This window comes from Oryctolagus cuniculus, chromosome 11 (genome assembly GCF_964237555.1).
Source record: "Oryctolagus cuniculus chromosome 11, mOryCun1.1, whole genome shotgun sequence".
NCBI lineage: Eukaryota > Metazoa > Chordata > Mammalia > Lagomorpha > Leporidae > Oryctolagus > Oryctolagus cuniculus.
In genome coordinates this window covers 4,639,842-4,652,557 of record NC_091442.1, presented here as the reverse complement: position 1 = coordinate 4,652,557, position 12,716 = coordinate 4,639,842, and the positions used below count along the sequence as shown (strand labels likewise).

The following is a 12,716-nucleotide window of genomic DNA, read 5'->3' as shown; positions in this document are numbered from 1 at the left end:
AGAGTCGGGATTTGAACGCCACCCTGTGGAACAGCGGCGTCCACGGCCTCAGCCGGCCAGTGCAGTGCTGGCCACTCGCCAGGCCTCCCGCCGGAGTGCCCTGCCTGCCGCGGTCACGGTCAGGCTGAGCAGGGGTCAAGGCTGTTCACATGGGGCAGGAGTCCCCACTGGCCCAGGGCCCCGGCGAAGCGGCCACCCCAGGACCAGGGAGGAGAACTGGCTCCCAGGACAAGTTCTTCTTTTCCCCTTGAAAGGTCAGATACACAACCACGTCGCTGGAATGGTCCAGACAGGGAGACACTGAGCCAGGCCAGCCCACCCCCGCCAGCTTCTCCTTGGGGTGTCGGGGCTTATGTGGCCTCACGGCTGCAAGCAGCAAACCACAGAGGAGAAAGGGGGCCCAGGAACCTGGGCATCGGGACTGGCCGCGGAATTCCCAGGTTAGCGCAAAACCAAACCTGAGACCCTCTTGTCCAAAGAGGGACTTGAAGATGGCGACAGCACAAGGTCAAACGGAGCACAGGGCCTTGCAAGTTTACCCACAAGTGTGCAAGGACACACACGGGTGTGAGCACACACAAACCTCCAGGTTCACCCACAAGTGTGCAAGGACACACACGGGTGTGAGCGCACACAAACCTCAAGGTTCACCCACAAGTGTGCAAGGACACACACGGGTGTGGTTCCACACAAACCTCCAAGTTCACCCACCCACAAGTGTGCAAGGACACACACGGGTGTGAGCGCACACAAACCTCCAGGTTCACCAAGTGTGCAAGGGCACACATAGGTGTGGTTCCACACAAACCTCCAGGTTCACCCACCCACAAGTGTGCAAGGACACACACGGGTGTGAGCGCACACAAACCTCCAAGTTCATCCACCCACAAGTGTGCAAGGACATACACAGGTGTGAGCACACACAAACCTCCAAGTTCACCCACAAGTGTGCAAGGACACACACGGGTGTGAGCGCACACAAACCTCCAAGATCACCCACACATAAGTGTGCAAGGACACACACGGGTGTGAGCACACACAAACCTCCAGGTTCACCCACCCACAAGTGTGCAAGGGCACACACGGGTGTGGTTCCACACAAACCTCCAAGATCACCCACACATAAGTGTGCAAACACACACACACAGGAGTGAGTCCACACACACCTGCTTGTGACGTGTGCATGGGCAAATCTCCCTGTCAATGATACGTGGCCACCCCCTGCCTGGTGCCCCTGGGGGAGCTGCACATATGGCAAACCCGCAACAGACGCGTGCCCCGCCCCACCCCTCCCACCTGGCCTTGGACAAGCAGCTTTGCCATGGATCAGTTCTGTCGACGACCATTTGTTGAGAGCCTGCTATGTGCCAGGGGCTGGACGAGGTGTGCACCTGCCAACAGGTGACAGGCACAGGCTCACTGCTGTGTCTGGGGAAGGAACCTCAGACAGGGCTGGGCATGTAACCAGGGTGTCTCCAAGGCATCTTGGAGAGGCCGAGGACCTCGGCAGAGGGAGCAGGGCGGGCAGGGAAGGACACTGTGGCAGCGGCCAATGCCACGCCCACAAACCAGACACGACGAGTTTGGGGAACAGGGAAGGGGACGAGGCTGGAGAGAGTGGGTGAGGGGCAGGAGGGAAGCAGGCGGGGCTGAGACACGCAGGGCCTCAGAGACCACGAGACTCCGGGCAGGGGTGACAGGTCCACCTGGGTGCTGTGTTGGTGACAGATGGGACCAGGGAGCATTGCCCATGCTCTGGGACCCTCATACATATCACTGTCCTGCTCCAACCAGCTCCGCGTCTTAGGGTCGGGACAATCCCTCTTGCCCACTGGCCCAGCCCAGGCAGGTCGTCTGGACACAGAAGAGCTTCTACAGTGGCCACGGGGACCACGGGGCTGCCTGGCCACTGCTGGACGTTGAGCGGCATTGCTGGCCTCCACCCCCCCCCAACCAGTGTGGACAGCAGAAATGTCTCCAGACAGGCACAGCGCCCCGGCTGAGGGCTGGGACTGACACACGCGCTCCCCAGACCAGCCCAAAGGCTGCCATGGACAGCTAAGTCCTGGACAGCAGAACCAGGGGTAGGCAGCGCTTAACGGGGAGACGAGACCGCCAGTGACGGCAGGAGGTACGCCGTGACGCACAGAGCGGCTGCCTGAACACCGCCCTCGCCGATGTCACTCAAGTGCATGCGTGTTCACAGCCAGCAGGAACCGGGCAGGCCCAGGCTCTGGTGAGGCTGAAAGATAGGAAGTGCCCGGATGGGCTGCTGAGTGAGGGGCGGAGCACGAAGAAGCGCGGAGCGAGCGCCCCCAGCACAGGCGGCCGCGAGAGCGCACGGGGCACTCAGGGTCAGTGTCCCCTTGGAGGGGCACCACAGAGGGAGCCGACCTGGCGTGAGGCTCGGGCTGAGGTGGGGGAAGTCACTAACCCGAGGAGGAAGACAAAAGCAAGAAATCCACATCTTTCGGAAACTGGGAAAGCCTTATATTTAACTGTAGGTTAATGAGCTTTAAAAAAAAAAAAAAAAAAAAAGGTCTGAAGATTTGCCCAAGAACAGCCAGATATTGCAAATTAAAAAAAAAAAATGCTAATTTTGAATTTCAGATAAATCAAAGTTTGTGATATGGGATACACTTAAGACAATTATCTGTTGTTTATCTGAAACTCAAGTTTAGGAGTGGGCGTTGTGCCACAGCAGGTGAGGTCGCCACGGGGGAGACCCGGTGCTCCGGTGCTCCGCTTCCAATCCAGGCCCTGCTGATGCGCCTCAAGCACGTGGGGCCTGTTAGCCACACGCGAGTCCTGGAGGAGTTCCCGGCTCCTGGCTTCAGTCTGGCCCAGCCCTGGCTGTTGTGAGCATCTGGGGAATGACCCCCCACCGCCCCGTGTGTGTGTGTGTGTGTGTGTATGTGTGATTTCACCTTCCAAATAAAAGGAATAAATCTTTAAAAATCATAAAATTCAAATTTTCTCAGCATCCTGTCTTTGATCTGCCAAGCGTTTCTCCTTAGGGCGGGAACAGAAAGGTTCCCTGGAGGCGTAGCTAACGGCGCCCCTGCAGGGGCAGAGCATCTGGTCTACCGCACGCACGGGCCCCGGTGTCTCCAGCGAGCTCAGGACTTGCCTCCCTGTGGTTACTTCTGCTTGGCTGCCTTTTACATTTCGCTCTTAGATTAACAGTCAATGAAGCTGATATCTGGGGGAACGATCATGCAATCCTGTGTTCGCACAGGTGCAGGTCTGGGTAAACACCTCCCCACCAGACACAGGACAGCACCCCAAAAACTCCTCGTGCTGGCTTTTTGATTCAGGGGACGCGACCCCCAGGAGGCAGGTGGCAATGTCTGGGTAGCCACTGCTGAGCCACAAGAGAGGCCAGGGGAGCTCCGTGCACACGAGGACCCAGGACCCCCTCCTGTCCCAGCCAGGCTGCTCTGTCTCCGGCGCCCGCTGTTTGGGTCCCGTCTCCCCGGCTGCCAGCCTCGGGCGACGCTGACCTGCTCACATTCCCAAAGCTGCGTATTTTCCAGACGTTTCACACGAACGGACTTCGGCGTGGGCTCGGTGACGTCTGCACGGCGTTGCTCTTCTTCCAGCCCGACAGCGCGGGCGTGTGTCGCCGTGATGCCCGTCGCGGGGCATGGAGTGGCCTCCCCGGCGTCCCCTGGTGGCCTCCAGTGTGAGCGGCTGTTCAGCAACATCCCGCAGACGGCGCTGGTGCGACTTCCCTAAGTGACGCCTGTTGCGCTCGGTCCACCTGTTCAACAGCCTGAAGTGGAGGCCCGGGAAGCCGCCTGACCAGGCCGGGCCTCTAGGGCCCAGGGCTGAGTGGAAGAGGCCCGACAGGGAGGGCAGCTGAGTGCGGCAGGTGCGTGGGGCGCGCCGCTGGCAGCCAGGACCAGCCCCCTGCTCCCTGGCCTTCCTCCACCCACACAGACCGCCAAAGACCCCTCCCACCTCGGGGCGGGGGGGGGGGCAGGCCCAGGAAGACAGCAGCATTCCTCCTGCCTCCTGCGTCTCGGACAGAGGGCCAGCGCGCGAGATGACGGGGCCGAGGGGCCAAGTCCTGGTCCCTGTCCATCCCCAGCCCAGCAGCGAGCAAACCACAGCCCCCTGCCTACTGCTACAAATAAAGTTTTATTGGAACACAGCCAAGGCACCGTGTGTGCACTTTCAGGCCAAGGCAGAGCTAAGAAGTGAGCACCGCTGGTGCTTTCAGGAGAAGTCGGCTGGTCCCACCCCCGCCAAGCCCCGACCTGGCCACAGACGTCCCCGCGAGATACGACACGGTCAGGCTCTGTCATCGGCTACACTGGGTTCTTCACACAATCAGTTCTAGTCCTTGTCCGTTCTCAGCAAAAACGGAACACAACCCCTGACGTTGCCCGCCCTGCACCAGGCGCCCGGCACGTGCGCTGCCCCTCACCGTGACCTCCCAGGGAGGGGCCACCACCCTGCACTCGCAGCTGCCCGAAGGGAGGTCATAGGCGTGAGGTCGTGTGCCTTGGGCCTGTGGGGTCAGAGGGCAGAGACGGGTCCACGACCCAGTCCGGTTGACATGAGCTTAGCCACTACACCGTCACCAAGGGGGCCGGCGATGTCGGCAGGGAGGACCCCCCAGAGACCCGGAGCGCCTGTCCAGGTGTGGCTGTGGGGCCTCCAGGGGCTGGAGCCGGAGGGATGCGCCGAGGCCCAGACGGGCAAGGCCGTCCCAGAGCGGCGTGCGCAGATGCAGGCGCTGGGAGGTGAACTGGGGACAGGGCAGCGGCGCAGGGCGGCCCCTGGGTGGCCCGAGCAGAGTCGTCCACCCAGCCCAGAGGGGCCCATGAGCTCCTGGGAGACTCCTGAGAGCGGAATGGCGGGACGCAGCCCGCCCGCGGAGAGGCGGCCTCTCGGTTTCTTGTGGCTTCTTTGTGTTCCAGGCCCCGGGCCATTGGCTGCCCCTCTGAGGCCCACAGCACAAGAATGCTCCTCATTAATTGTGGAAAACATTAACTGCAGCCACTTCTCTCGATGGACCAAGGCCCGAGTGACGAAGGGGGACATCGTTAACGCTCGCGACATCCGCCCAGCCTCCATCGCCCAGCGCCGTCCTCACCACCTCCACTGCCCACCCAGCCTCGAAAGGACCCAAACCCGGCGCCCGCTCCCCAGGCCCTTTCTCTCCGCCTCCGGCCTCTGGACAAAACAGGATATGAAAGGCGGCGAAGGCACCTTGGAGGCAGCCCCGCGCGGTGGGCGGGCTCGCGAACCAGCCAGCTTTGCGGGCCAGTGGGTCACCTCCCCAGCCGCTGGGCCTGGCACTGCCCTGGGACAGCCAGCGCTCTCCGAGCACTCAAATGCCATGCACGCCCACCCTAGGGAGGCCAGGACGTGGGACGGGCATGTCCTTGTGGGGAGATGCTTGGGGTCTCTGCACACAGACCCCCAAACACCCAAGTATCTGACTCCAGGCAGCTTCGGGAAGCAGGGACAGGGTGTGGGGAGGAGATGCCCCCATGGCCTTGGGGCTCAGGAGAAGTAGAGTGAGTGCCGGGAGGAGCAGGGGACAGGGTCCACCAAGGAGATGCAACCCGGGCAACCGAGGCCACGGGAGAGGGGCGGGGCTGCCTGGTGCGGCCCTCCCGGGCCCCCAAGGGAAAGGAGAGGACATTGGGAGCCAGGACCAGAGGCTGGAGTCCACGTCTCAGATGCGTGTGTGTGCATGGATGGGGGTCTCCAGTGGCCTGCAGCGCAGGCAGTGCAGAGGCGGAAGCCCCAGGATAAGGCCCTGCTCATCACACACCTGCCTGGCAGCCCCAGCACAGTGGAGTCTGCTTCCTCCAGGCTGGCCGCCAGGCGCCCAAAACAGGTGCACACAGGTGCTTCGGATGAGGGGTAAGGGAGGGGACGGAGACCACTGGCTGTGGGAAGCTGAGTCTACACCCGCGGCCAGGAGCCGGGGGAGAGCCTTTCCCTGACACCCAAAAACCATGAAAATGTCCCAGCATCCCTAAGAATCAGAGGACAAAGCACGAGCCTTCAGTACCAAAGGGAATCTCGGGCTGTTAACCCAGCCAGGATTCTGCTCATCCCGAACCAACATGGGTGGAAAAGACGCCTTCACTGGAGGGCGGAGCCCTGGGGCCCAGGCAGCCCCGGCCACTTCGCAGTCGCGCCCGCCTCCCGGGCCCCTGTAAACGCTTGGCTTCCCAGGACGGCGCGGGGACGAGCGCAGCTCCCGGAGCGCAGGAGGCACGAACCTGGTGCCCGTCAGGTCCACACGGCCCTCCTGACAGCCCCACCCCTCGGGAGGCCTCCCAGCAGGGGTTGGGGGTGGGGGCTGGGGTCAGATGCTCCAGGGGGGCCGAGTTCCCCTGCTTTCTGGGTCTCTGGCGTGATGGGGGTGACAACCGTGCCGGGTGGGCTCGGTTCTCGTGAGGACCACACCACAACCACAACACAGTGATGCTAAGAGCACAGATGGGTGCCAGGCCGGGGCCCGGCATCTTCACCCTCCTCCTCCTCCTCCTCCTTGCCTGTGAAGTAGGGCGTGTTATCACGGAAGCAGGAAGGAGCAGGTGCGAGGGGTTGGACAGGCTACCGAGACCGCACAGCCTGACACTTGGACACTGGGCTCCAGGGCGTGTGTAGGGGCGGCTGGTGCGTGCTGCACGTGGCCTGGGGCTCCCGCCCCCCCCCCCTCCTACCCCCAGTGCTCCATTCGCCCTCCGGGTGGCCTCTCGTCCACTCTTCCCCGCTGCCCCTCCCTGGGGGAGGCGAGACCCCGCCCGGGCTGCTCCTGATGAGCCACAGGTGCTGCGGAGTTTCCGGGCTCCCTGCCTCCCCCGCAGTGTGGGCACGTGGCCCCGGAGCGGAAGCCAGCTGTGCTGCGGGGGTGACTCACAGGAGGGCCGCAGCTGGGGAGAGGGAACGCACGCACGCCTCACACGCCTCCTGGGTGGTCTCGGAAGGGCACCTCTGACCCCGAGACCGCCCGCCATGGCCAGATGGAAGGAGAGGGAGGGCTCCACAGGGCTGCGGGAGAGCAGGGCTCATGGCTTCCCGAGGCGGGTCCAGAGAGCCCGCTGGCTAGAATGGAGGGAACTGGCCTGGGCCACTACCACCAAGGCACCCATTGTCTGGGTGGAGGACGAGGGCCCTGCAGCCACCTGGGGACCCTCTGCGGGTGGCAAGAGCGTGGCCCAGTGGCTGCGAGATGCCACTGGAGTCAGGGTCAGGACTGAGGGCCAGGTCTCCTTCCCCAGACAGGGCCTGGGCTCGGGGGCTGCCGCGCTGGGACCCGGCTCCCCCGGGGCCTGTCGGGGCTGTGATGCTGAGTCAGTCCCGGGAGGAGGGGCCCAGGCAGGGACTGGGTCTCTCCAAGCAGCTCAGACCTGGTACACGCATACCAAGCTGTGCGATGACCTCCGACTCCCCAGCACGCCCCACTGGCTCTCATCTGGAGACAGCCAACGGAGACAGGTGTGGAGCCGGGACCCGAGGGGGCTCCATCAGCTCAGGCACTGCCAACTCGCAAGCTGGGGCCCCAGACGCCAGGCTGCGCCCTGCCAGCTGCCCCCGCCAGGCGCGAGTTTCCCACAGAGCTTGTGACATACAGCACATTCCTGGGCCCACACTCGGGGCCTCGCCATCGGGGGGGGCGGGCAGCCTCGAGCCTGGGAGTCAGCACGCCCCATGTACCCCCAGGGGTCCCTGATGGCTCAAGAACCGTACGGGGGAAACAGAATTCCCAGAGCTCTGAGGGCACAGCCTTCCGTGCGGGGCTCCCGTGTGTCTCAGCTCATCCCCAGTGTGGGCAAACTCAGGCAGCCACGTGGCCTTGGTACGCCTCCCTGACCGCTCCCAGGGGGTCCCTGGGCAGCACCCATGCCCACCCCTAGTGCCTTGACTGGGAGGGAAGGAGATGGGGAGCCTATGTTGTGAGGACAAGGGGACAGCATGGAAGCCTTGCCCTGACTCTACCCAGTGTCCTGCAGCCATCAGTTCACAGGGATGGACAGGGGTCTTCAGTGGGCTCTCAGTTCCCCCACTGTGGGACGGGGTGTTGGGAACAGCACCTGCCCAGCGGGGTCACCGTGGCGGACGCAGGAGACGGCGGTAACGACACCTGGGGCTCAGCAGCCGGCACTCGCTGCACACCTCAGCTGTGCACCTGCGTGAGCCAGGGTGCAGCTGGGACTCGAACCTGGGGAGTCTGCTTCCGGGCCTGGGCTCTATCCACTGGCCTTGTCCACAGCCTCGAGCGAGACAGAAGCTGCATGCAAAAGAGGCCAGTGGGGGAGGAGGAGGACAGCAGGCTTGAAGCCGGGAGCAGCTGGCCACAGGGCCGGGTCACTTGGGAGGAAAATGAAACCTGGGCTCCCTCAGCCTGCAGGGCGGGCAGCAGGACAGAGAACACAGGACCTGGCGGGGCTGAGTTCAAGGCCAGGAGCCACAAGTCCAGGGAACTGTCACCGACGAGGGGAACCAAGCTCACCCGGCTTCATTGCCTCATTTTGATCTCACCCCCAGTATTTTCTGCAGGAGTTTTTAAGGAGAAACAAGCGTAGAGTGCGTCTCACGCCTGCTAAGGCTGGGGCTCCTCTGTGCAACCCCCCCCCCACAAAGAGCCTCAGAGGAAAGTGGCGGGATAAAGGCCCTGAGAAGTCCTGCGGGGCCCATTTATCTGACCCAGCATCTCGCACACCTCCCCTGACCGCGAAACCCGTCCTTTGCCCCTGGGGTGCCTACTGACACGTCGTGGCACACGGTTTGAGAAATGGTGGCATAGCGCCCAGGTCACAGACTTTTTTCTGTAAATATATTTCTGCAAACACTGAGTATTTTCAGCTCGGCAGGACGTCGGGTCTCTTACTGCGCCTCAACTCTTCTGTTAAAAAAGCAGCCGCAGACAACCGCAACCCAGTGAGCACGGCTGTGCCGACGGGACATCACTGGTGGACACTGTCATATCACCCACGTGCCCTGAGACCCTATATTCTTGGTTTTTCTCCATGAAACTGTTCTTCCCGCTGGCAAATAAGCAACCCCACACACGCGCTAGGGGCTGGTGTCATGGCCGCTGCTTGGACATCAGAATGTGGGTTTGAGTCCCACGGCTCTGCTTCCGATCCAGCTCCCTGCGAATGTGGGGAGGAAGCAGGGAAGACGTGCCATGCGCTCGGGCCCCTGCACCCACATGGGAGACCTGGATGGAGCTCCTGGCCAGCATGGCCACTGGGGAGAGAACCAGCAGACTGAAAACCTCCTTCTCTCTCTGTTTCTCCTTCCGTCATTCTGCCTTTCAAATAAATCTTAAAAACAAACAAACAAAAACCAGGCCGCAGGCTGACTTCCTATTGGAAGGTGCAGTTTGCCAACCCCTGCTATAGATCCACGGAAAATTCCAGCACCTTCCAGATGCCCTCTAAGCCTCCAGGGCGTGGAAAGGGGGGAGGGAGGTGATGGAGAGCAGAGTCCCGGGTGTGCGCCTGGACCCGCCCCACGTGGCCTCCCTCACTCAGCCTCCAAGGGCTCCTGTCCACCCCCACCCACTGCCCCTTCGTCAGGCCTGGACAAAGGGACAGAAGGGGAGCCCAGAGCGCACTTCCGAGCCTCCCCAGGACCCTGGCCAGCCTCCCCCAAGCTCCAGACCGAAGCAGGGGCCTCCGTTGGGAAGGCAAAGAGGTGAAACCCAGGAGCCACGACGGAAACACTTCTTCAACGGCGTCAGAACCCGCCGGCAAAACCCAGCAGGAGCAGAGTGAGAACAAAACCACGAGTTGGGAAATGAGTTGTTGCTCTAATGTCAAAGAACCGGAATCAAGAAGCCAGACTGAGCACATCAGAGCGGCGGCAGGCGGACGAGCAGGCAGGACCCAGGGAAGAACCGCGACTCACAGAGGCCAGACTGCAGGACGCCGTTGTCGCCTATCGCACTGGCAAGACGGACAATCTGAACTTGAACCAGCAAGGCAGCGGCAACGCGCACCCGCGGGTATTGCTGGGTGTGCATGTGTTGTGTGCACGTGTGTGTGTGCATGTGTGTGCCTGCACTGCACGTGTGTACATCTGTGTGTGCACATGCACAAATGGCCCCAGAGGGCAGCAGCCTGACAAACCCGTGGGAGCCAGAGACAGACAATCTCACAGTCAGGAATTTACCCCAGAGCTGCACTCACTCAGCTGAAAAAAGATGCCCGTGTACCAAGGTTTGCCACTGCAGCCCTGTTTGTAAGAGGCGAAGACCGGAGACATCTGGTCACCCAGGCCAGGGACAGGAGAGTCCCTTAGGTGGCAGTGACCGCGGGGGGTGGGGGGAGCTCCTGTTTCAGGAGTATGTAGCAAAGTCAGGTCTGCTCCAGGCCCTCACCACTCACGCCACCTTCGGGGAGCCAGCAGCCCCGGCTTGACCTCGGGGCTGTGAGACCAGAAATCTGCACGGTAGCCAACGCCCCGTGGGAGGCAGGGGATTCCTATGCGCGTCTCAGTACTGTTTCTAAAACTCTTCCCGTAGGAATGTCTTAATCTCACAAGAGCTCAGTGGCCGAGGCCCCCCCCACCTCCCCATCTGCCCTTCCCAAAGCAGGTGGACTGCGGTGGGGGTGCGCGCTGTGGGGAGGCCGAGCGTGGATTCTCCAAGAATCTGAGACTCAGAATCACACTGAAGGGACTGACGTCCTGCTCTGTGTGGGGGTCCTCGTCAGTGCACTCCCCACCCAGGGGACAGCTGGCAGTGTCTAGAGACATCTGGGAGTCACAATGGGGAGATGAGCCAGCACCTAGTGTGGAAGAGGTCAGGGGTGCCTGCAAACCCCCTCCAGGGTGCAGGGCAGCCCAGAACACTGCGCGGCAGGTGCCTGCAGAGCCTGCACCGGCCCCTGGAGACCGCCAGAGATACAGATGTCACATCGGGATTCTAGTTCAAGTGCAGGTTCCTATGCAGCAGATCTGAAGGGGGCCCAGGATTGCAAGTCTAACAAGAGGGACCCAATCCAGCTGTGGCCAACTGTGTGGTCCTCTCATGCAGAGGGGAAAGGTGCCACCTTGGGTTGGATCCAAAGACTGGCCAGTGGGGACTGGTTCGGAAGGGCCAGGGAAGCCTGCTCTGCGGGGAACAAGCAGGCTCCCTGCCAAGATCCCCTGAAGTCTGGGGCTTGGGTGCAGGAGGGCAGTGGTGGGGCAGTGGCCAAGACACTCACCATCCAGAGTCTCCACCGAGAGCTGCAGGCCCAGGTTGTGCCGAGGGTTGACCACCCAGTGGTTGCTGGTGGCCGTGATGTCGAAGACCAGCCACCCCTCCTCCGAGGCCCAGAGGGTGCGGCTGTCAAGCAGGAAGAGGTCCGACTCCCTGTGAGAGAGGAGACACGGGCTCTGGGTTAGCCAGGTCGTGGCTCAGCCACCCCACAGCCTAGGATGGGGCCTCACGGGGAGTGGGCAGTGCCATGGAGCCCAATGGGCCCCAAAATTAGTTTGTTGGACAAAAATGCAGGCACCGAGGCCCCTAAGGAGCTATGGAAAGAAAGGGAGTGCTGGAGAGTGCCGGGAAGTGGGGAGCCGCCGTGAGCCAGACCCGTCTTCCAAACGCTCAGGGGTCCCTGGGAAAGGGCGGGCGGGCGGGAATTAGCTTATACTGGTGCGAGTGCTGAGGAGCAGAAGGTGATGGCGGCTAGATGATTTGTCACGTGACTGGCCCTGTCCCAGAGGCCCCAGGCACACCCCTCCATCCTCACAGCCCTGAGTTGTGGGGAGGCCATCTGCACTCGATATGTGATGAGACCGTGGTGTCCCCCGGTCATTCAGTCAGGAAGCTGCCAAGGCGCTGGGCCCAGGCAACTGAGCATGAGCGTGGGCACGCCCAGGTCCACCACGCGATTTCTTCCTGAGCCCACTGAGGGTTAGGACGCAGCTTCCTGGACTGTTCTTCATGGGGTAGTCTCTCCTCCTCACTGTGCGCAAAACCGCCACTGACCCTGTAGAGGATGGAGGATGGGTGGGGGGATGGTTGGGTGGGTGGGTGGATGGATGGATGGGTACGTGAGTGGATGAGTGGGTGGATGGACAAAGAGCAGATGGACAGACAGATGGACGAATGGATGGATAGATGTATGGGCAAACGGGTGAATGGATGGATGGGTAGACAGGTGGGTGGGTAGTATGGATGGGTGAGGGGTAGATGGATGGGTGAGGGGTAGATGGATGAATAGATAGGTGGATGGGTATTATCGGATGGGTGGGTGGATGGGTGGATAGGTAGAATTTTACATTTCTTGGATATAGAATTCTGGTATACCAAGTCTTCATAATATCTCCTGTGTACTTTTTTTTTAAACAGACTAATTTATTTATTTGAAAGGCAGAGGCGCAGAGAGGCAGAGGCGGGGCAGGGGGTCTTCCATCTGCTAGTTCACTCCCCAGATGGCCGCAACAGCTGGAGCTGTGCCAATCATCTGAAGCCAGGAGCCAGGAGCCAGGAGCTTCTTCCAGGTCTCCCACATGGATACAGGGGCCCAAGAACTTGGGCCATCTTCTTCTGCTTTCCCAGGCCATAGCAGAGAGCTGGATTAGAAGTGGAGCAGCCGGGACCCAAACCGGTGCCCATATGGGATGCTGACAGTGCAGGTGGCGGCTTTACCTGCTACACCACAGCGCCGGCCCCCTTCCTGTGAACTTTTAATTATCAGGATTCAGTTTTAATACTTCGGATCCCTCAATAGTCAGTTACTACA

The 12,716-nt window shown here is 61.5% G+C and overlaps 1 protein-coding gene across 2 annotated transcripts in view; it reads right to left on the bottom strand.

Moving 5' to 3' along the window:
- Nucleotides 1-12,716, bottom strand: part of BMP7 (bone morphogenetic protein 7) — an 80,162-nt gene that overhangs the window by 14,935 nt on the left and 52,511 nt on the right. For both annotated transcript variants that reach the window (XM_070051399.1, XM_070051400.1), the window contains exon 3: nt 11,190-11,338. In XM_070051399.1, coding sequence (XP_069907500.1) covers nt 11,190-11,338 — 149 coding nt within the window. The remainder of the gene's footprint in view (nt 1-11,189; nt 11,339-12,716) is intronic.